Here is a 25469-nt window from a genome sequence, read left to right as displayed (position 1 = left end):
GACATGAGGACAGTATGTACATTCATCTTACAATTTCATGTCTCTTGGAGACGTTCTTTCAACAATGCTTCTTCTACATGTGATTTAACACGGTGGGACACCGAGGTCGTGCTGTGTGCGTGGTATGATCGACAGTGTTGCATTAAAAAAAAAAAAAAAAAGCGAGGAGCAGTTTTGGCAGCAGACTTCAGAACAGGAGACAAACAGTTAAAAAACATAAGGCAACAATAACGCTATTCATTCGAAGGCTTGTTACATTTTGTGTTCAGAGAAATGGAGATCAAATTGAACGTGATCTGTATCAGGATGTAGGACGTTTCTCTATGTGAAGATGACACGTATTGATGGTAACAGTGAGTTGTCAGCTTCAGTATCTTTATATTCCACGTGGATTGCACTAAATGATAAGAAAGGTCAGATAACCTAATAAATAGCATGTCAATATGTAAGCCTATTCAAAAGGGTTGTAGATCTAACATGTTAATGTCAATTTCCAGATGATGTAATAATATTAAAAGTATAACTACCAACTATTACTTCAGTTATTGCATGTGATAACTCAATTTATTACTCAATTTATTACATTTTCTTACAAGTTTCTTTTTACATTAACAGCCAATAATTTGCAATTGTCATAATGTGATTTATTATCACAACATAATCTGGAAATGTATTGCTTTAATACTTAACATTTTATTCCCATTTAAAGTGCCATTTCATTACACACTGACAAGCTACTAGATTATCCAACAAATATCTCATTATCAGTAGTACACAGATCCTGATATGTTGGGGCTGAACAGAGTAACAGAACAGGAGTCTCAGCTTTAAATAGTCTTAAAAGTCATCAACAATCAAAATGGACATGAGACTATCAGCAATCATTTCAAGACATTCAACAACCAAAATATTAAAACGGGGCAACTCAACAAAAAAAACACTTCATTCATCCTCACACGTTCAGCAAGTGTGATATGACAATGTAATCGGCTCTATTGCTGTACAATACGTATGGTGATATTTGAACGAGCGTAGGTATATTATCAGTTGTGTTGTTCATGTATAAAGGGAATAAATTCATAATGTTGATTTGCACCAGTGACATATGTTTGATCCAGGGAAAAAATAAACTGCCCACGTGTTAAACGACAGAATTTTCAGTGCAGTCACTTGGTAGACGTCAATACAAGTGGACAATGTGGAAACACAGAGTTAGGAAACGAAAAATATAAAATTAGTGGTCACACAGACATTGAGTGAAAGACAATATATTTGAAATAATATGGACGTGAAACTCCATGCTATCATGTATACTTTAAATGTGCCGTTATTGGCTAGACAACGAATTGTTAATTTGACACTTGTGTGCAAGTTTATCACACAAAGACAGACATCTATCACTTTTTCTCCTCACAGCCACTCTCTCTCTCTCTCTCTCTCTCTCATACACACACACACACACACACACACACACACACACACACACACACACACACACACACACACACACACACACACACACATACACACAGGACATACAGATGTGTGTACACTCATGGGCGTTCCCCACGGCTGCACAAAGCTAAATCTGTTCGTTTGCATAACAGTGACCCAGCTCGCAGTACGGTGTCTGAACGATATGGCGTAGCTTAAATGAAAAGACATTTTGTTACAAGTGTCACTTTTACAGCAGTAAAAGTAAAAGAGGGCTGGCCGTGGTTTGATGCACTGAAGGACTAACTTTTGTAGCTATCGGTGATAGAAATAGTTCTCGCTCAAAAAGTTGCGGGCTCGGTTTTTGATATTTTCATCTTAAGCCTATTCTTGCTTATATTTAAACATCATATAGATACTGCATGTGGTAGACGGGCAGTCTACTGCTCACTGGCCTTGCCTTTAAACTTGACCACCATGACAGTGATGTTGTCAGGGCAACCACGGTAAAAGGACTGGAGGACGATGCTCTTGGCGCCAAAATGAGGCTCGTCAAGCCGATCCCTGATGAAGCGGACTGCTTCTTCATTGCTGAAGGTGTCCCACAGGCCGTCTGACGCCAGGATCATGAACTCTGGCTGCAGCTTGTTCAGGTCAAACGACATGATGTCGGGATCAGGAATGACCACGTTGAGGTTCTTCAGTGGGTAATCGCCCAGAGAGCGGGACATTGCTAAAATGCCCTGTACACGCCATGAGCCATTGAAACTGATGAAACCACCTGAGGAGGGAGACAAAGCCAGAGAGGACATGGTTGGAAAATAATATTACAAGTAATAGGATATGTGGGAAGGACAAGAGAGGGGGAAGTGTTAGACAGAATGTGAGGAAGAAGGAGGATATGACAAAGTCCAGAGTGGAGGAACACAAAGGCAAGAGGAAGAGAAGAAAAACAAATGTTTTCTTTGTCACTGCCATTATTTTTGTTCCTCTGAAACAGCTGGCAACATGTCTATTAAATTTTATCCACTGATGCTGTTGTATGCACATGAAATTGCCAAAAACAATACAGATCAGAGCCACTGACATGTTTTCACTCACTCATGGAGCACTTTATTTACATTGGATACGTTTCATTTCACGTCACATCCTGCATTTACAGCTGTGTGTGCTCTATGGCTTCAACAGATTTGCACACAGGGAATTGTACTGGAAATGACCGGATTACATGCACACTTCCATACTAGGTCAAGATGATTTCCTCATTGCTTGGAAGCAAAGTCGTAGCTTGGATTTTAAAAATACCAAGGTCGAGAGTTCAGGCCACTGGGGGCTATAAGATATTTGTGTCAGCCTAAAAATCCCATTAAGTGTATCTTTCTATAATAAACTGCACTAAAGTTAGCTAGAATCCCCAAATATCCAAACAAAAACAGATGATATGAACTCTGTGTCCTGAACAGTAGCTAATTTAGTAGCTACTGTCTCTTCAGCTTGCTGTTTTGATATATTGTAACATTATGTACAAACTGCAATTAGAAGCAAGAGAAGCATTAGATTTTGCCTAATGTCTCTCTTAAGCACTATGAGGTATTGACCTAAGCATTTAGCTACTGAGGACATTAATTAAGCTAATGAATGTATTACTTATGCCTTCACTTTATCATTAGACTGAATTAATTTGTCTTCTCATAACTGGTTGCTTGTATTTATTTGAATACAAGCCACTGGTAATAAGTTAGTCTGAATTCCTGCACTATAAACTAAAATGCAACATTTCCTTCAAAGATTTTAATCAGGCATCACACTCATAATATGAACATCTTTGTAAAAATCTCACCAACACCTCAGACAAATATACCATCAATAAATGACAAAAAACTCTAATATGAGACCAACAATTTATCATAAGATCCACATAATATAATAGATGAATGGGAATAGAAAAAAAATGACCAAATGATGCAAAATAAGTGATTTATATCAACAAGTTTACAAATTAGAACAATTGAGCTTATTTTTATTAAGGAAATATGAAGTAAAGAATAAAAACTTCATTGAAAAATTTCTATCAAATTCTATAGATTTAAGATACATTGATGGTCTCATTTTTAATCAGTTATTGATGATATAATTATCTGAGGTGTTTATGAAATGACCCCTTTTTGATTGGTTGTTGCAGCCTGTGGTTTTAGTATCAAGATATTTTTGCTTCATTATGAGTTTGAAGATTAACGAAGGTCTATGACTAAAACATTGCATAGCCAGCGCTTAATTTAGCATTTAGATGTTACAACAGTTTCAAGAAAATCAGGTTTCCCTTATTAATATGCAAATGTATGCAGCGAGGTGCTCCAACATCTAATCAGCTCATCAGCTCTACCTGGGGAACCTGTGGTGTAAGTATAACGTTTCTATCATTTATTGTTCTCGAGGAACTGTGTTTCAAACAATGTGTCTGTACACAGAGAGATACAGATTGATACCAACATCACTGTAACATGATAATGTCACCCTATGAGAAGGGGCTACAGTATAAGAATTTATTAATAAAACATTTGGAGGCCTTCTCACCCAAAGTACAGTAGGGAATCTCAGCACGTGCAATCTTATAATTGCAAGCATTTATAAGTGACCAGCACCATAACGCAAACAAAATCTGTGAGGTTTCTTTCAGTACCCAAATGGACCATTAGATGGAGATGGTGGGCTGTCCTGACTACTGACCAGCTGACTAACTAATGAGGCAACCTGCCATCAAACTGAGAGTATGTAGATAGGATAGGAGGGAGAATTATGCCTACAAATACACCTTAAATACTGTGCACTGTCTGGCTGCATTTGATAACATGCTAATTCAGAAGCAGATTGTGTTATCAGTCACTGGGTTTTGATGTCCGTACAGAGACACAAGATGTGAAGAAAAGGATAACGCACTAAGCTTTGATCATAAGAAGACTTTTTTTATGCTTTCATGACAACAATCTGAGTTTTGATGTTCTCTCAAGCCATGTTGTGCTGCTCAGAATCAGTGGTGAAAAGTCTATTGGTCTGGACTGCAGCTGTTTTCTCACCAGCTTTCTTGATCCTCTTGCGTTCTTTGAGCTGGTAAGGTTTGTGATCATGCGATAGAGGAATGGCGTTGCCGTCTTTATCGCAAAGAACTCCACGTGAGTCTCCAACGTTGGCCACCGTCAACTCCTTATCAGACAGCAGGGCCACCAGACATGTAGTACCTGAAACAGAGGGAGCGGAGGGGCCCAGATACAGATAGGAAAAAAAAAAAAAAAAAAAAAAAAGAGATGGAGCAGGGGAGGGCGGGGGGAGAAAGAGGCAGAAAAGAGTCGTAAGAGAATAAGTGGATCATAATTGGGGTGGGCAGTATGGAAAAAAAATCGTCTAGCAGGGTATGTGTAATTTTATATTCATCACATTGTTGCAATAATCATTATAATACAATATTCATTCATACAAAAATGAATAATCTAAGCAGAAAAACATTTTTTTGGTAACACAGGAACCCGATGAGAAAAATCTCTTGCAATACACACACTTCCCTCCTGCAACAAAGTGAAACACATGAAACTGTGTGCAAACAATGCAACAAGCCCTCTGAAGTAACTTGTCTTCCTTGTACCAGTCTCCAAACGCTTTCATTTCTTCTCCTTCCTCTTTTTGTTTAGCTTCCCAGCCAGGCAGAACAGTCTGGACTCAGAATCTGAGGCCTATTGTGTGAGATCCAAAGTCCTGTAGAGAAAGAACAGATCTGCCTGTTTGGCCATCTGCTCACACAGACTAAAGACAAAAATGGAGAGAGAAACAGAGAGAAAGACAGAGAGACATAGAAAAAGAGAGAAGGGAACAGTGGAGAAAGTAGGGGGTCCTTCTGGCCTGGACCACCCGGACAGAGATAGAGATAGAGAGAGAGAGAGTGAGAGGTGCGGGGGATACACAGGGAGAGAAAATGTGACGTGCAGTGGATACAAGCCCAGAAGAAAAACTAAAACAAAGCTGGTTTAAATGCCATCGTAAGAATGTGGTCGACCTACTAACTTTTGAGACTTCCCTTTAAATTTCCACATCTTGGCGTGATGTTTGACTAACTGACAGTTTATGTCTCAGCTGCTTTGGGGTTAAGCAGGATGAAGTAGGTCTTCCCCTTCCCACTCACTTCAGATTTACTCAGCCCAAACTTCAACTTCAGCTTGGACAATATATGTGAGGAATGAGACGGGGGAACACAGGCGGCGGTGGATGCAGACGAAAAAAAAAAAGGAGTAAGAGGAGAGGAAGGCTGGAGGGCCAGGAGTAGGGGAGAGATATGAGGGAAGAGAGAGAAAATAGATTACTTCTCAGCAGGACAATGATTTTATTATTCCCGTTTATTGCTTTGGCTGAGAAAAAAAAAGTGATAAACAGAAAAACTGTGCAAAAAAAAAAAAAGGAGACAGAAAGATGAGAAACAGCTGCAAGCGCAGTGAGGAAGACTGAAGTGAATATTGATGCCACTTAATTGTAAATGACTTACTAAATCTTTTACCCAGTTTGAGAAAAATATATTTCCATTAGTTTCATCATTGTATGCATCCTTAATCCTGCTGCTTATGCCTATAGTTTCCGCTGCACTGTGCCATGCTGTCCAGCTAATTATCCTTATCTAGTTCCCATGGCGATAGAGATAATGGACTGAGGTGCCTTGCTAGCACACCCTTCCCCAATTAGCCTAGCCATGCCAAGCACATATTCAGCATTCCCTATTAAAATGGCACCATGGCCCGCATGCACCCTGTGCTCATGCTAATTATTGGCTTAGCTTGGCCAGGCATACTTTCAACACTCCAATAAGATTAACATCTCAGCCCCAGATAGTCCCTCACTGCAATTTGTATCATTGCAATGATTCACTCTCTCCGAACAAGCAAAGACTCTCCGCTTGTGTTGTCAGTGAGTCTGGAGAGCAAAAGTGTGTGTAGACTACATCCCGTGGATTTATGTTCTTAACCAAGCTGCTTGGCATTTAGGTGAAAAATGTGAGGGCAGGATTGCTGCCACCCCGCTCACCTCAGCTCATTGTCTGTTTCAGAGTCTTTCTAAAAAACACTACCTGCCCATTAGTCCACCCACAAAGTTTTTCCCCTTAGAGCTGCCATCCTATTTTACTTACCCTCCTTGGACTTGCACTGTTAACATTTATAACAATGCTATTTTTAGCCATACCATGTACATCATTTTGAACTGCTTTACAAAGGCTGTTCAACACTCAACACTGCATTTGCATACTATGTCACAATGAGGCTACAGGTGAGCTCTACTTTCTATAGTCTACAATTCTTATTCCACTCATTTGTTTCTATCATAAATAACTAGTTTATTCAGAGCTGGCCTCAGACTTTTTGGAGTCCTAGGTGAGAGTTTGTTTTGGGGGGCCTGTGTACATGTGAACCAGTCAATCATTTCTGATTCTGCGCAGTGTTTCTTTTTCCTTTTATCATTTTTATGACGTCATGGGCGTCATAAAAATAGTGACAGGTCAGGTCATAGGTGAAGCATGTCATTTTACACATCTATGGACAATTGTGGGAAACAGCAGTCTGATTGTACAGGGTCGTTATGGAAACACTGACAAAGTCAACCTTGTGGGTCAGGAAGTGGTTTAAGATTATTGATCTCACACAACAAAGTGAGAACAGAAAAATAAAAAGCTGTTTGCCTCGAGTCCTTACACACTTTTTAAACAACTTTCAAACACAAAAATCCTGAATAAATTCATGCTGAGGTCAAACAGAGCACTTTCAAATCCAACATCAAAGACAAGACAAAGACTTGACACTTGCATTTGATAGATAATTCATCACAATGAAAAACTCACTATCTTTACGTTTTTTTTATTCCTTTCTTTATGTTTTCTAACCATCTTACTGCAATTAGTTAGTAACTGTGAGCATGAAATACTTTACTTTACTGTCCCTAATTCATTCTGACATTTGCTACTTAGAAGTCAGCTTCCAAAAACCACTGTAACGTTGAGCTGTGCTGTTGTATAACAACAACTGTCACAACTCAGATGTCAAAGATGTTTGGTCTTTGTCAAATGTTTCATCAACATTATGTTCATTTCCTTAGGCTACACATTTCCCAGTACTATTTTGAATATTACTGCACATCAATAAACATTTAAAATGGGATAAAAAAATATTTGTGTGTCCTCTTTCATCGGTCTTTAACTTTTTCAGTCAGCATTTTGTATTTCTGTATTCTGCTGATACACATTTTCTGAGTCTTGCCCTGTTATGCCAATGGACTATGCTGTATGATCTCAGTCCTTATACCATAAAGTAGGATCCTAACTTATTATAGTGTATCCTATATTGATTTGAATTTTTTTCATTGCTTGCTAGGAGCTTCATCAATTTTCATCCCTATATTGTACACCTACACACACCCTTTATTTATTCAGCAGCTTGGCACACCAGAGGACTAAAACACTTCATTGGAACCTCTTCTTTAACACAAAGTGTTGCGAGCGAGTGACACAAACTAAGTTTCAATTAATGACATCCAATGGCAAACAGATCCAGTTTGGGTTAAAAAACAAACAAAAAATGGTCATTTTGTTTCCATTTTGGTAACACAGACATAGAAAATTGTGTTTTGTCCTATCATAATGAAACATAAAATTTCAACAATCCCTATAGCTCTACTGTTATGGTCCCTTTTGGATGATGTTGCAGTTAAGTAGCTTTAGGGTGTGTCTCTAAAAGTCAACTGTTCTGACCTGTCACCATTAAAATGAGATGAGATGACATTTCACACACTGTGAAAGAGAAGAAAGAACAGGGCTCATCTATGTTTTGCTAGGAAGGGGGAAGGGGATTAACAATTAAAGTTGGAAATAATAAGAAAGTTGATACCAGTTAGTGTCCATAACTGGGCTGGTAATGCCGGTGTTGCCTTCAATATTTGGTGCTGCAATAGTTCAAATTGCATCGTTCTCGGCTCGACAAAGTGAACTAAAGGAGGAAACGCTGTGGAGTTTGAACACACTGCTGCAAATATACTCGGTGTGAGCAAACATTTAGTTGAATGAGAGTGGAGTGTATGTCACTTTTTAAGGTAATAAGACCCTTCACAGAAAAGAACAACGGGCCTTATGCATGAATGTTTTCTTATTTTTCCTCTTACATTTGTTCTTGCACAAAGCAATAAGAGGAAAATGAGAAAACATGAAACGTGCGCTGACAGCCAACTCTGACAGCCAAGTCTGCTCTTACACACCTGAGTATGTTGATGAATTGTGTCTGATCTTAAATTGGATGCGTGTGCCAAGCAATTTGCGATTAGCATAAGGAAACGTCCAAATATACCTATATAAGCGCAGCAGACTTAACTGCCATGTGCAAACCACAAACCAACAAGCCACGACAATTTCACAGGTAACATTAAACTCAGACAAAAGAAGAAAAGACAGGGGAAAAAAAGGAAAACTCTTCTGCAGAGATAGAAACTTTAGGATAATGAAGTTTCATTAAGAAAATAAAATCTTATTTCAAATGTGAGCAGTGGTGTCATCAGTCCAGAAAAGCACAAAGCATGGCAAGAGATCACAAGTGCAATTAATGCTGTATCTGCAGAAGAAAGAACTCTTAGTGAAATAAAAAAAATTGTTTGATCTGAAAACGGACGCCAAAAAACAACTGCCTGCTGCCAGGCGTATTATTACAGCCACAGGAGGGGGCCAGGAAACTGTCAAAACAACAGACATGGATGAGCGCATTGGAGCCATTATTGGAGAGGTTTCTCTGTCGGGGTTGCAGCCTGATATTCCACTGGACAGTGACCTACCACAGCCAGGAAACATCCCGTCAGCACCAGACAGCATACCCCAGGATCAGCTAGCAAGATCTGAAGGCAACAATAAGCAACAATCCAAACTTTTAATCTTCACAGGGAATTTAATTAAGTTGAATGCTTCGTTTGATTCCACATTAAATGTATTTGAAAAACACTTGAATTTTACCTAGTCTACAGCCTACCATGTGCCCGTTTTTGTTTTAAGCTACATGTCTATTTTAAATAATTTGTATATAAATAAATTAGACAAAAATCATATGTATTAACAGTCTTTATTTTATTTTTTGGATGCATCTGGCTCCAATGCACCATCAATCATCATAAATCACTGAAATTCCATTACAGTTTTTCTGCCTTGAGTATAGGTTTAGGTCCATAGAGCGTGCACAGTATGTTTTCAGGAAGCGGTTTTTTCGGCCTCATGAGCCACTGAGCAACTTTCATAGGAATAAACGGGGCCCTGCTTCTGACGCTGTATCCAGTCTCTTTATACATCCATGATAATTTCAGCTTAAGTAACACTGGCGATGGCACACAGATCCTCTCTTCTTATATAGGTGTTATTTGGATAAACTGACTGGATATTGGGAATCTAAATGGTTACTTTTTTCATCTTAAAAAATATTAAAACATAAGAAAGTGACATGTTAACAGTCCTGAAGAGAAAATTACAATAGCTTAATCTCTGCCATTGCTGTAGGTTGGTGCAAAATGCATTCTGGGATACTTAATTTCCGCCGCCTTCGGCTGACCAATACTGTAACTTCATCACTCAGTCAGTCGGTCGGTCGGTGAGTGGCGGACAGATGCGGTTATAGGGTTAGCCGCGCTGTTGAAGTCCAGCCAATAGAACATTTCAAGCTCTCTTGGGGGCCCGCTGGTGGCCACAGGGGTTCTAAGCAGGCACTTAGTTTGCAAATGTGTTGGGCGGGCCCTGGGATTTAATAGTTTCATCTCTGATCTAAGTTGAGGCTTCAGAACGTCACACAGGTTCGGAAGAATCTGCCTTGGTAAGTGAAAACGGCTTATGAGCCATTCGTCACTCTCAGTAAACAAATCTGCTCTTTAAATACATGCTCTCTTCTCAAGGCCTGGTAGGCCAACACATCGAGCAGTGGCAAATGAGCAATTGCGGATTTGGTTGGGCACTGCTTAATTTCATACTACTTTATATACTATGAAAAATCCTAATTGATGAATAGTGCTGTCATAATTAATGATTGGTCAGGTGTGTGTGTGTGTGCGTGCGGGCATATTGGTCTAATTTTGTTGTCATTTAGATTAGACCCAATCATCTTTAATAAGTGTAAACATTTAAAATTATGAAATGAATAAATAATAGAACAACAGCAACAATAGTAGAACATTTTTCTTCTGTGTTTTCATAAAGTAAATTGCTTTCTCATCATCATCGTTATTAATATTTCACAGTACAAGACGCAATTTGGCTTTTGTGCGTATTGGCTTACATGTGGTCTTGGACCACATCTGCCTTAACAAGCAGCAAGTATGCAACACGAGCAGACCTGCCAACCCTGGACAAATTTTCTGAGTACCACTTATGTGACCTAGATGCGTCAGATGCAAATCACTGCTGTTCACAGAATGAATTATTGTACATAATTTGCAAAAATACACGTAACATGTGTACAACATGAAAACTCTTGATACTGATAACAGATTGTTTACAAAAATATGTGCAGATGCCAAAACTGTTAGTTTGTCATTGATGTCTGTTTGTCCATTTCTCTTTCACCTGGCTAAACACAGCTTACCAAGGAACACAGTTTCACTCAGGCTACACACTAACCAATACTGCTGCATTTATATATTTATATTGTTTATAACCTCCACAATAATCAAACTTAAGCCAATTTGATTTTTGAAAATATGAATTTCAGCTAATTTGAAAAGATGATGACAATGTAGCTGTAAAACCCAAACCAGCCTAAACAGACTATTTTGTGGCTACGATGAAATAAATATTTTAGAGCTGGTTAATACAACAGTTCTCATTATAGGTAGGCTATTATTTAATGGTAGGATGACCTAATGACATGAAAATATGAACATGACTGTTGAAAATCGTTGACAAATCGTACCAGCATACTTTAATGTCAAAATGCGTACCTGCTAAGCAAAATGCATGCAGGTTGGCAGGTCTGCACAAATATTGATGAATGCAACAAAAGTTCTTAAATTTGTTTGCATGAACAATTTAAGATCAAATCTGTGTGTATGCGCAATTCACGCATGAGGCCCAATGATCAAAACAAACATTGAACATCATCGGAGTGAGAAAATTAAATGACTCATACCAATTAACAACTAACAATGAGATCAACATTCAGCTAAAACCAACTATAACAGCAACATACAAAGCTTAGAAAAGCAAAAACTAGATGATTGGTACTAAACAAAATGGAGCTTCACTTGGAAGAGATTCATATGATGAAAGCTAAAGAACAACATTTATATTGCTTCTGGCTGTTGAAGAAAGCTTGATTAACATTTCTGAATAGGCATGAGACATGTAATTAATATAACAATATGCAGTGTATAGTGATACAATCTGTTGCAATACAATATCAGTACTCTAGCACCAGAAATATGAATATCTTCTATTATATTACTGAAGTAGATATTTTTCTTCCCTTTCTGCAGATATTTGAAACCAAAATGTTTGGCTTTCTGGCAAATTCAGCCTTTTCCCAGTTATGGCTGTTTGACATTGAAATGATGACATGTGTGCTCATTTTTCTGTGTGTGCGTGTTAAACAGACTCTTTGTCACCTCTTTATAAAATATAAACCACCTCATGAATACAATACACAGTAGGTTTGATTTCTCACTTGTAAAACAGTATTTTGTATTTTTAGGAGGTATCAGAAGTAATATTTCAAGTGTGCAAACATTATTTTTCTAAAATGTTTCTGCACACATTTCCATGAACTAATCTCAACCGTTCCTGACATTCACTTTGTAAGACAGAAACCTTGATGCAAGATGACATAATTAAACTGCCAGCTTGGTTGCTGAATTGCTGCTCGCACCTACAAGTACAACTACTGATTATTGGACTATGATGCACTGCTGAACACTTATGTGTGCTTGCGTGGGTGCAAACATGTGCGCTGTGAGACATGTCACGCAGCTACATAAAAGGTCAGTGCAAGCAGAATACCATACCGCATTAAGGAGACTGCTTCCATAATAGACTCTAAGCTCCTGGGCATTCCATCAAAGTCCCATCTCCCTTATCTTCCTTTCAAGCGCTTTTGTTCACTGATAAACAACAGAGGGATGAACGAACAGGGGGATAAATCTGATACGCTGTTGTCCTGGGGACTGGGAGCTGAATTGAGAGTGTATCTCTCTATTTTCCCCTCTCTCTTCCTTCCCTGCCAGCTTAATTTAGGCCCCCGATTACAACAGAATGCAGGGAGCTGTGCACCCTAAATGATGTGATTGTTGAATCAGATACACGGACAAGAATGCACAACAATTACCTGATCAGCAGATCCCCCCCCTGAGACGCTGACAAGAAAGCTAGGACAAATACTGCAGCAAATTCAATCCCAGGCTGTCTATTGCCTCGGACTAGACAACACAGGAGCTTTTTCATCGTAATGGAGCTTGACTGTAAAGTAATCTATAAACTCAGTGCCAGTCCTTGCTGTGCTGACCGAATAAAGATGATAGAAATATATAGAGGGATAAAAAAAAAAAAAAAGATATAGACAGACGGGCAGCTGGAAGAATATTTGGAGCCCGGATACAACAGGTCACAAAGCTTAAAAACAGAGACAGAGGGATCAGGAGAGAAGATTTAGTTGGTGGCTGTTTTGAGAGACAACATAGACCAGTAACCTGATGCTTATCTGCAGCAGGAGAAGCGTCGAAGGGGAGGATGATAAGGATTAAAAAGGATGAAGAGGTCGAGAGCAGGTGAGTGTAACAAAAGGTGAGGTAGCTGTAGTACACACACTACATACACGGGCCATTTTATTAGGAACACCTGTGCAATCTAATGCAATCCAACACAACAGCTCTGCCATAAATTCCACTTTTACGAAGCTTATACGTTTTCAGTTTTTGTTGACATTGTCAGAAAGGAGATAATTGTACTTTACGTTTATTATTGAGGTCGTAGTGGGTGGTGCCCCCCTTCATAATGCACTCCAGTAAACCACCACCACCCACTACGACCTCAATAATAAACAGAGTAGAATTATCACCTTTCTGACAATGTCAACAAAAACTGAAAATGTATAAGCTTCGTAAATGTAGAATTTATGGCAGAGCTGTTGGATTGTATTACATTGCACAGGTGTATCCAATGAAGTGGCCGGTGAGTGTATATATGTATGTATGTCAACCTTTTCTGAGCTGTCAGCCTCCAGACAGGGCGCTGTTAGTCTGGAGATTTTAATTCTCCTTTTTAACAATCAGTATCATATGACCCATTCTCTCGTTGCTTAATTTAACTGCGGCAGTCCTTCTCAATGGCTCTTTCATACCGATGACTTCGCAACCAACTTGCATGTGAGTCACATGTGAGTATCAGCTGTGTGCAGGTTTTTATTTAAGCCATACTCTGTTCAAGACCTATAATCTAATTGTAAACATCCACATTCTCTTTCCCCTGTCTTAGGAGGAAGGATACCACTCAACATCTCCGACATCAGTTTCACTCTGTGAACCAAAACCCTTCTCAATTTATTTTGTCTTAAACGTGCTTCCCACTCAGAAGAGACAGTTAAGGTTTCAGTATGCTTGAAACAAACTTGGTCTATCAACATGATGTTGGATAACATCTGAAAAACATCTGAAAAAAAGCGTAATATCTCATAAATGAAGTATTTATCTCAAGGTCACATTCAAAGGTGGGGTCAAAAGTCTGCCATCACAGCCTTCTAGCTGCATCCCACGGCCTCCCTGATCTCCCTCCAAGAACTCTGTCTTTTGAGTGTCTTTGAAGTCCCGACGCAACGAATCGTACAAATGGGGATAAAAAGGCCCACACTTTGGGTCTCTCCTTGAAGGCGTTCATGGTTTTGTGCTTGGTTGTACACACTAAAAGTGACATGGATAGCGCAGAAAAAAAGGAAGCTTGCGAGAGTTCAAAATCTGCCTACTGTCTCACCTCTGCATGCCTGGCAAATCACTGCGATCCTTCAAGTAGATTGTTTGAAGTATAGTGAGGCCCTTGGTGAGCATTCAGACCAAAAACAGGCTTGTGTTAAAGTTTGAGAAACAGATCCATGAATTTCAAGACTTATCAGATGCCAAAACACTTCACTGCAGTTTTATAATATTATGAGAAAGGATTTTATAAGTCTGGGAAATCATAATGATGGCATTTTATCTTTTGTTTGTGTCGATCGCAGGGTAAACAGTAGGAAATGCTGCAAAGTAATCTACTGTGACAGGAATGTGTGCTTATGTGTATTTAACTGGCAAACACATTGCCTTTTCACGTAGAGCTGTTGTCTGTCTGAACATGGCCTTAGTCTAATCAGGGGCACCGGGAGAGAAAACTGTATTGTTGCATTTGCAGTCTGTCTCAATGTAATCATCTTATAATCAATATTTCAACCCTCTCCCCTGCATTCTCAATAAGCCAATAATGTTTCTGCTGAAGGAAGAAAAGAAAATCCTAATCTCCACTGTTAACATAAGGTCTTGGCCTCCTCTAATTTTCTTTTTCTACATCTATGATTCTGCGGTGGGACTTTTTGTTCCCTTTCTCTTCTCCCTCATGGTTTGTCTCTTTGCCCTCTCTCCTCACGCTTTGATGTTTTTGTGCGAATTGATCTTTTTCATCACCCTTTGTATCCATGTCCTCTGTCTCGCTCTCTGTTTGTCCCTCTCCTGTCTTTCCTTACCTTTCAGCTCTTTCTCTTTTACTGTTCTCCCTCCATTTGCCTGCCGTACAGGTCTCTCGTCCCCTTCTGCTGTATAGCTCTTACTAGCAAAATGTCCTCCTTCCACACATACATCCCTTCCTCTGACCCTTCTCCTACCTCTCTGCATCCATCACTCCCTCTCTCTTGCGTCACCCCTCCCTCCCCAGCCTCCCTCCAGAGATAATTACTACAAGCCTTGTGAAGATCAGCTTGTATTTAAACAGCTGAATAAGCAAGGACCGGGGCTGCTGACAGTCACTATTCAACAACAGTCAAGTGAAACAGAGGAGTGGAAAATAATAGTTTGCGTGCAGCATTATAGGGGACATTTAAAAACATCACTGGAGGAATAACTGGTACTTTCTTTTTTTGTGTGTCCAGTAATGAGCAACACTCGTGGGCAAACAGCCATCAGTATGTGGCCTCTGTCTTCTTGTTTTGTGGTCACACATTCACTCTGATATATTGTAGTCCCACATTTAGACCATTTAATGAGCAAGTGAGGAATATATATCGTCTAACCCACTGCAAAAAAAGTCCTCCCTAACTGTGACAAATTCAAGCGCATGCAAACATGTGCAAGGATACATGTGAATATATTATGTATAAAGTTATGTGTACATGTTTTTAGAGTTTTGGGGGTATTTTTCCAGGCTATTATGGTGTATAGCGCACACACACACACACACACTCACACACATACACACCTGCTTCATTATAAGTGGCAGAGAGCTTGTCCAGCATTTCTCTGTCCAAAGTCAGAATCTGCTGCTCCAGGATGGAGGGATAGGACTGGCCACCCCTCTCCTTTTTCTCATCCTTCTCCTTGTCCTTTTCTCTGTCTCGCTCTCTCTCCCGTTCGTAGGTCAGTAGCTGCTGGCGGAGAGCCTCGGGCAGGTGCGCCTTTGCAAAGTCAGCAGCAGCCTGATAATGGAGAGCAGAGGGAGATGGAGGAAAAAAAATTAGATGGGTTGCAGACAAAAATGATTTTGGTCAAAAACACTATCAGAGGCGTAAATATATTCTGATCGACATGTTTATGAGCATGTCTCTCTTTTACATTTTACATACTTTGTGTTCAAGCAGAGAAGTAATGAAAACCTGACAGAAGTAGAACTGAAACAATCGGTAATTTTTAACCAAAAATACCAACCACTTACTGGTTTCAGCTCCTCATTTGTGAGGATTTCCTGAATTTCTCAGTTTCATATCATTATAAACAGAAGGTCTTTAGGCTGATGTCACCTTGGGATACAAGAACATTTACCAGGCATTTGTCTCTATTTTTTGACATTTTATAAACTAACTGATTAACTGAGAAAATAATTTTCAGATTAATTGATAATATCAATAGGTTGATAAGTTGCACTCCCAAGCAAGAGGGAACTCGACTGATAAACTGAATTTAAAAATAAGTTTAAAAATCAGAGCAATTGAGAAGGTAGGCCTTAAAAACATATTAGCGTATTGTTGGTGCAGAATAGTCGAACGTAGTGCCCAAACTGTGATGTTTTCTATATCTATACACACACATACATGCAGTGTATTTGTCAAGTGGTATATAGTGGGCAACAGTGGTGGTAGCCTGCTTGTCCTTTCTGCCTTGAACCAGATAAATCACGGATAAACAGAGATAAAGAAAGGAAAAGTGCATTGCCAATCAAACACACTCACACCCCGCTGTGGGATAGAGCTGAGCCAGAGAAACTGTATCCTCACCTCTATCCATTTTACTTTGAGGATAACACCAACTAAACCTTTTTTTTCACACATTCCTACTGCTGCTTCAGAGCAAATAATGCCTCCCTTCCTCCATCCCCCTCCCCTGACTCGGTGCCAAACAGCGAGGGCAAGCCAGTCCAAGGTCACGAAGTTCAGAAAGTTCCAAGTAAAAATGTTGGATAATATACTGCTGACAAGCCACTCATCTGAAGCATCCCAGATTCATCTCAAATTTCATACATGTTTTCACGTGTACAAAGCGGTGAAATGAGAAAACAAAATGAGCCAGTGAAGGCTGCAAGAGAAAAAATAGTTTGATATTTCCTGGCGCTAAATATAATGATTTGAGGTCATATGACAGAGAGATATAGATGAACCCCATGTCTCAAGTGCTCATACGCTGTCCCCGTTTAGCTCCCTCTCCTATCTATACCTCCCTCTCTTTCTCTCTCCGTCTATATCTCATTCTGCTCTGGGAAATTGCTTTCAAGGACTCAGATAACCCTGCCTCCTCTTCTTCTTCTCTGCACACATGAAAACAACTCATCTACTCCTCTCCGGTTATATCTCTAGTCAGTGTTGTTGCAGCTTTCCGCTGCAGGCTCTGTCACTCTTCCCATATCTTCTCCGCTGACACCCAAACACTTCCAATGTTTTTCTTTCGCGAGACCGTCCTTCTATGTTATTTATCTGTTTCCCAAAGTCCCTTCTCTCTGCTTCCATAGTGATGTTCAGTCCACATATCACCATGGATCTTTTCTACACTCTCCTGTCTCTTGACAATCACCGTAGACATCCTGCTGTTACCATGCAGAGTGCAGAAGTCATAAACTGGGTTCAAAGGTGATAAATAGAAGTCTTTAGTCTTCCTTGGTGCCAAATACTGAGCACTTTAATTGTCTGCCTGTCAGTCCTTAACAAAGCCCCAAGGTCACAAACCCGTTTTTCCCCTGGCCTAGCAATATACCAACCAGTTTTGGAGATAATGTGACTGCATGTGTGTCTAACTGTACACAATTATAGTCCAAGATAAGCCTGGGAACAGCAGACAGCCTTGACAGAGTGGGAAGTGGGTAAATCCTAATTATCTGACCATCTAACCTGCTAGAGAACCAGATCAACACTTCAGACACCTGGCTGTAGCATCTGCACTGGTTTATAGGATGAAAGGAGGGAAAGGGCGGATGAGGAAGGGATGGACGGGGATAAAGACTGAGGGATAGAGGGATGAAGACAAGATGGCAAGGATCAAGGACAGTGATACAGCAGTGATCAAAACGGAGGATGAGATTAGCAGTTGACATAAGAACATAACAGAGGAATGTGAGAAGAAGCTGAAGGACGAGCTGGTCCTTAAAGGGAGAGTTATTCTTGCTGAGAGAGACATAGAGGGTTCAGAGCAGCAGGGGTCAGGAGCTGAAATTCTATACTGCATAGCAGCAGTTGACAAAGAAAATGTGCTTCAACGTGCGGAAACAGAAAGCGGGGGGGAGGGGGGGGGAGTGATGAAGATGATGAGTATATATGGTCATGGAGGAAAAATAGAGAGAGATTTGAATGAACAAATAGTATAAAAGGCATGTTTGAGAGAGAAAAGGCAGGATTAAGTTTTGGTGCAGGGCTTTTTCGCTGAAAACAGGTGCCTGCTGCAGCCTAGAAAAACACTATTAGGGCTGTGAGACTGAACCAGAGCAGTAAAGATTTAAGCTGTAAAAAACAAAAACAATGAGCTGAAAGAAGCTAAAACGCTCCGGAGAGCTGAAAAGTCAGGTTAGGATTCTCTGAGGGTTTGTCACGTCGAGCGACCCCTTTCACATTACACAGTTATTTGATCCATTTTTATCATAAAAATATTCATTAGTTCAGCTTTAAGTTGTTGATTATAATTAATAGGGCTGTAACTAACAGCTATTTTCATTATTTATTAGTCTGTTGATTATTTTTTTAGAATAATCAATCGGTTATTTAGTTTATAAAATCTAAGAAAAGAGTGAATAATATCTAGAGTCCAAGCTTAAGTCTGTGATAAACATTCCAAAATCCAGACATGTAATATTTTTATAGCAAAAATGCCAAATATTTAATAGCTTCAGTAACCAAAAACTGAGAATTTGCAGCTTTTCCTCATCACATACGATAGTGAACTGAATATCTTTGAGTTTTGGACTGTTGGTCGGACAAAATAAGACATTTGATGACATAACATCAGGCTCTGGTAAATTGTGATGGGCATTTTTCACAGTTTTTAATGTTTTATTGAACAAAACTTTATTTGAATATTAACTCACAATGAAAATAATTGTTAGTTGCAACCCTAGATACAGCAAATCTAAATTTATATAAAAAAATGTTTGGAGCTAGTTAAATTTTGGTATTTTATCATGATTAATGACTCTTAAATGATTATCAAAATTGTCAGTTTTCTCTGGAACAACATATTGATTTATCACACAATAAAGTCAGCATTCATAGCTAAAAATGTATTTTTTGCAGTGCAAACAATCATTCTTGTGACTCCAAGTCCCAAAACAGGAAAGCTGGCTCAGAGTGCAATCAGTCATGGCCGTGCAGAGCGTCACATTGGCATCTCCTTCACAGAAGACTTAACTTGCACCACACATGCAAGCACAAATGCTTGTATGCACATACAGTAAGTACACAAACCCACACATACCTTCCTATCTCAACAGGGCCACCTACACATCTACCCCGTCGCCCTAACTCTCCCTCCTGACTCCTAACTGCGAGCCACTCTGATGCGCAGTCCAACAGAAATAGTCAGGCCTTTTAAACACTTCCATCCATCACATTGCGAGTCTGGCAGAGAAAAAGAGAAAAGTCATGTGAGTTTTCCTTTAGAATCACCCTGAGGGAGTCTCATAACCGAAGTAGAAAAATCTCTTTCTGCGGTCTCTCTGACAGATCAAGCAGGCAGATGGAGAGAAGAAGAAAAAAGAAGAACGGAGTGGGAGACACTGAAGAAGAGAGTAAGAACCATTCATTAGCATCACTCAAGCACGTCATTAAAAGAGAATAGAAAAAGAGAGATAAACCCTCAAAGCAATGACATACAGAGAAAGCAGTGGATAAACTCTACTAGAGAAGGAGTCTGGAAGAAGAGCATTTCAAAATATTTCCCTTTGTTGTTTTGATTTCCAATCCTAGTTTTAAATTACAATAACATTATTCATCTCTGAGGGGACAACATTCGCCCATTTAAAATTCCAGTACAGTATGCATTGAGTGTAAACATTATGTGCTCAACGCTACACGCAGTAAGAAGGACATCATATGCCTGTACCTTAAATTAAACAGGAAAAATAAAAACAAATAGATTATGAGAATAATTAAAGAGGAAAAAGTCTATTTAACTATCATGTCTGTTGTGGAGGTGTAGCATGTTTCTCCTCAGGATGACATTGCAGGGATTAGTCTGTCCACAGGGCCAATGAGAGCATGAGCATGGGGCGCTAATTTCATTATCTCACACCTGAGCTTTGTATGTGTCAGGGCTATGCCAAGCAAAGGTTATTAGTGGGGCTGTGTGTGTTTGTGTGTGTGTGTGCTGGAAAATTACGATGTTGTCACTGTATAATAAATAGAAGCCCTCTCTTTTGTACTTAGTGGAATGTGAAAGCGGGCAAACAACACTGGGGTTAAGTACACGTGAACACATGAGCACATACATACCGTCGTTTGTGAGGCTCAGACCGCAAATTTATTCTTGAAATTGGAAGCAGAAGCACTTAAAGTACTCAGAAAAATGCAAATTTTGATATTTCAAATGAGCAAGCTCCATCTGCTGAGTGATATGATCGTGGTGAGAATGTTTTGTCAAATATCATTTGTAAGCTTTAAATCTTTTTATGCTGCTGAAATTATAACTTTGGAAATAGTTGTTTCAAATCAAATAAACAATCATAACTCAAGGTTCACTTATTAGTTTTCTGTGGAGCTTATATTTTATTGATAGCGGTGAAGCGAGCTCACTTATTCTGCCTGGTTTTAAAATATTGACTGATTTATAGAATAATCCCCAAACAAGTTAAACAACAGTGAAAACCAATTTGTTTCTTTTTTTGTTTTTTTATTGATAGTAAAACTGAGTCATCTGCTGATTAGACTGACGTCATGTGATTGAAAGTTCTTTTGTTTAGTATCGAGTCCTGAGATGCTATTTTTCATATATTAGAAAAAAGAAATAAACCAATCACATTTCATTCTTTTTATCCATTTTGTCACTTTTTAGTTTTGTTGGGACTATGGGTGCAAACTAGCTGCTGTGTTGAGCCATGTTATTAAAATGTCAATCTTAATGAATGTATGAATTATACTGGGGTCGTCTCACTTATTCTTTCTGGTTTTAAAATACTGGCTTATCTTTTAAAATATCCCAAACAAATGAAGCTATACTGGCAACCAATTTCTAAACCTGTTTCACTTATTTTTAGAAAAAAAAAAAAGCAATAACTTGCTTCCTGTGCAGTGTGATCCTAGAGCCAGATTGGAACTGTTTGTGTGGCCTTGAAAACACCCCCTTTCGTCCAAACACACAGATTTTACCCAGGCATCTCAAAACTATTTCGCCCTGCCAGCCATTAAATCTCCCCCAAAACCACAACAAACATTCTGAGCACAGATGGGCTCGGGGATGGAAGGCTGGTGTAGGGCAGCGGTGGTACTGTGAACTTTAAATCTCCTGTAGCTGCCAACAGAAAAGACACATACTGTATACATAAACACACATCAGTGCATTGGCTTAAGAAACATTCAAAAATAAACCACTCTGATTCATATTCAAATACCAGTCATCCCTCAGAGGGTATACGTAATGCCCAACACTGTGCAGTGTAGCTGACAGTGTCAAGAGGACAGAAATGACTTCTGTAAAGTGAATGAGGATTTCAGAAGCAGAGCCAGAGCTATAAAAGTGAATCAGGAGTGGATAGTTGAATAGAAGTCCATTAAAAGTGGAAGGAAACGCTTCAATGCCTTCAGCTTTCAGAGAGACAGAGACAGAGAGAGACAGAGAGAGAGAGAGAGAGAGACAGAGAGAGAGAGAGACAGAGAGAGAGAGAGAGAGAGATCGACTTGAAATACTGCCTCTTGGCTAAACAGAGTCGGCCCCAGCTCTTTTCTCTCCGACTGTGAAAGAATGAGAGGTGTAAGAACGGTATGATAAGAACATCTGGTAACCATGGTTACAGCTGCCAAGGCTTCCCATTGGCTGAACATCTGTCCCACCTCAGCAGACATCTCATTCTAAGTCCCCCTCAAACTTGCGGTGACACACAAAGACCTGCCCCCGAGGACAACAGTCCACAGCCTGTTGGCTCATTCAGTTGCCAATAAAACAGATTTTACAGCAAAGGTGACCGTCTGCGACTCCAAATCGACCACTCCAAACACACACACACGCGCGCGCAGAACGCCAACAGGTACAAACTTGCACTCAAACACACAAACAGCGACAGATCTTGTCCCTCTTTACTCATAAAGTGAAGGGAAGTATTACAGAGGTGATTCGCATTCAGGCAGTGAACAGGCTCAGAGCAATCAGTCTGCCTCTCCGCTCGCAATACACACAGCTTAGAGTAAGATCTCACCATGTGTCCTTCCTGCGACAGCCGGGTCTATTAGAGGAGGTGAAAACTCATATAAAACCTAAACAGTCTATTAGAAGGAGGCTGTCTGGTTGATCCATAGCTTCCTATAGCTTAACCTCGTAGTAACAGTTCCCCGTCAGTGTCTATGGCGTGGACTCCTGACTCAATAATAGACTGATGTTTAGTTTATAGAATAGAGGCTCAGCATCATTTCCAGTGTTCTGTGATGCCAGAACATGATTCATATAACTGCAGAAACATGCAGGGATTTGAACTGCTTATATTACAGTCTGACCGATACTGGATATATGCAGATGATACTGATATCTATATCTGAGATTATAAAAAAAATCAGGTAGAAATATATCAGCTGATATGCATTTTTGAAACATAAATTGAAATACATTTGGTTTTTTAAAAGTTATGTTTAAGACATGTACTACATACTGAGTGAGATATTTTGTATGTAAGCATGTAGCAGTAATTTCCATTTATCAATTGAGGAGCTCAGCAGTTCAGCAGAGGCTCTGTGCCTTTAATTTCTCCAGTGAAAAATAGATGTTTAAACTTTAACAAATTAATCTCAACTCATGGTCCACTTCTAACTTTTTCCAGAGCTTTCAATCACTTCTTGCAAGTCTTCATCAGTGGATGGTATGCTCAATTGCCAAAAAAATTACTCTTCACTTAATTTTGAAAACAAAATTGATATTCTCATCCTGACTACTTGACCCTTCTACCCTGATGGAGTTGTTTGACAGTGTATTTTGCTTATTAAACTTTTGACAGAAGCCACCAGTTTCTCCTAAATCCTTCCTTCAGTCTAGGACCAGAATAGAGACTGCTGGTGGCCTAGCTCTTTAAGACAGGGGTTTAATCGCAAAATCCCTGCTTCTAGTTCGACTGAGCACCAATGTTGCATGTCATATCTTATCTCTCTCGCCTTATTGCTTAATAAAAGTTTACAGTCAATACTCCACTCCACTGCTGTGCTACCTAGCTAGCCTCGTATAGCAGCTAGTTTAAGCAGCAAAGACGTGACAGAGCCATGACTTATCTTTTAAGTAACACATCTCACAAGCAAAAGAGCACCTTACCATGAAATCAACACTTAACAGACCCACAAACTCCGTCCACCTCCATCAGCGGTCTGCTCGGCTGTGATGCTTTCTGCCATCTTACGTGGATCAGTGTCTTGCAAACAGGAGCTACAGTGCTTTTTGGTGAACAAACATGTAATGGCAACACTGTTTCGAAATGACCTCAAACATAGCTTTGGCATTTCTTTGCTTCAATTTCTTTCTCAGCTGACATTTAAACAGATAAAAATGTATCTGTGATGAACTTAAATTGGTTGATAACATTGGGGTTAAAGTTAGATTTTAGCTTTTATGTGTGAGTAACATTATTTTCCTTCTATATTCACCGGACAACAGCAAGAAAATTGCTGCCATTTCTACAGCAAAAGAAAAAAAAAACGATCATGGGAAATGTTAAGTGGAAAGGTGCAGAGGCGCTGATGCTCACACATTTCCAGCAAGGCAATAAATAACATTCAGACTTCCATCTTGCTGCCTTCTTTCCAACACACACACACAAACAGAGTTGCCACAGTGTAAATGTGGCATCCATGAAATGTAATGCTAGTCATTAAGTACTACAGCCCTGTAATTTCTTGGGTAATAATATTGAGTGCTAAGCAGCAGTATTGCAGAGGCATAGCCTAGTCGTCGTGCACATGTGTGTGAATGTGCCAATATTCATGTGTGTGTGTGTGTGTATCACAGAAAAGATAGACAGAAACAGTTATTACATTTGGCCTGGGTGCTCCACACGTCACATGCCTGAGCGCAGGGGTGGCAATTAGAATAACTCCAACTGGCATAAATCAGCACGGGCCATAAACACCAGAGTGAGGGAAAAAGAGAGTGATGGAAGTAAAAAAATGAAATGAGGAGGTGAAAGGAAGAGAGAAGAGGTGATATAGCCATTTTAGATGGGCACTCAGGTGAGAAAAATGAGGGGGAACGAGAGGGAGAAAGACGGAGAGAGGAGAAAGAACGAGAATCGCTTCCAACTCAGATCTGCTTCCAAATTTCTTGGAGGCGTGGGATTGATTAAAACACATTCACACACAAACACACTTGCATCTATCTTGATAGAATTAAAAATATCGACAGATATTATGAGTGAGGACAACATCACATAGTGTCTTTTTTTTCCTCAAACCATGGGCAGCTCATTTTGGGGCGCTCTGTCTCTTACATCTCAGCACTGACAATACTTTCTCTTCTTCCACTTCCAGTAAGTCTATTATTACCAACAGCTACCAATAACAGTACATAATCCCTCGCCTTTACTCCAGCTGCAAGAAAATAAATGATAATTCTGAATAAATATTACACATTCCTGCTACATTACCAAGCAAAGATGACTTCCCACGGGTCCCCTCTTCCAAGTCTTATAAAGCTACAGACTCTGATCATATTAACTGCAGGAGGGCACTGCAGAAACAAATGGAGCGATGTCACAAAGTTGCAGGGTCAACATTTCCACCGCACTGACAAGACTCTGTTTTTAGACAGACAAACTGCATTATCTATTGTTTAGTGCGAGCCGACACTTTATACACCAAGAATGATAGTCATGACTGTCTTATTAATACAACATCACCAGGAAGTAGTTTCAATTAAATGATGTGACATTAGTTTATTGGTTGAGATTTAACGAGTAGTCAATGAATCAATTAGTTGGCAGAAAATTAATCAGTTTCAGTCATTTTTCATTTCATTTCATGGTTCCAGCAGCTCAGCTGTGAGGATTTGCTGCTTTTCCCTGTTTAAACTATAGTGAACTGAATATTTTTGGGATTTAAGTATTGGTCGGACAAAACAAGCAATTTGCAGATGGGAAATTGTGATGGCCATTGCTCCCTTTTTATATATAT

At 39.5% G+C, this 25469-nt stretch overlaps 1 protein-coding gene across 1 annotated transcript in view; it reads right to left on the bottom strand.

Moving 5' to 3' along the window:
- Positions 1-1459: 1459 nt before the first annotated feature.
- Positions 1460-25469, bottom strand: part of ppm1lb (protein phosphatase, Mg2+/Mn2+ dependent, 1Lb) — a 46179-nt gene continuing 22169 nt past the window's right edge. Inside the window, exons 2-4 of the mRNA XM_042413408.1 lie at positions 15902-16118; positions 4509-4670; positions 1460-2215 (exon numbers count right to left, since the gene is read on the bottom strand). Of these exons, the coding sequence (XP_042269342.1) occupies positions 1875-2215; positions 4509-4670; positions 15902-16118 (720 nt within the window). The 3' untranslated portion in view covers positions 1460-1874. The remainder of the gene's footprint in view (positions 2216-4508; positions 4671-15901; positions 16119-25469) is intronic.

Source organism: Thunnus maccoyii, chromosome 6 (assembly GCF_910596095.1).
Source record: "Thunnus maccoyii chromosome 6, fThuMac1.1, whole genome shotgun sequence".
Lineage (NCBI taxonomy): Eukaryota > Metazoa > Chordata > Actinopteri > Scombriformes > Scombridae > Thunnus > Thunnus maccoyii.
The sequence above is the reverse complement of the archived record's forward strand: the minus strand, read 5'-3'. Positions and strand labels throughout refer to the sequence as shown.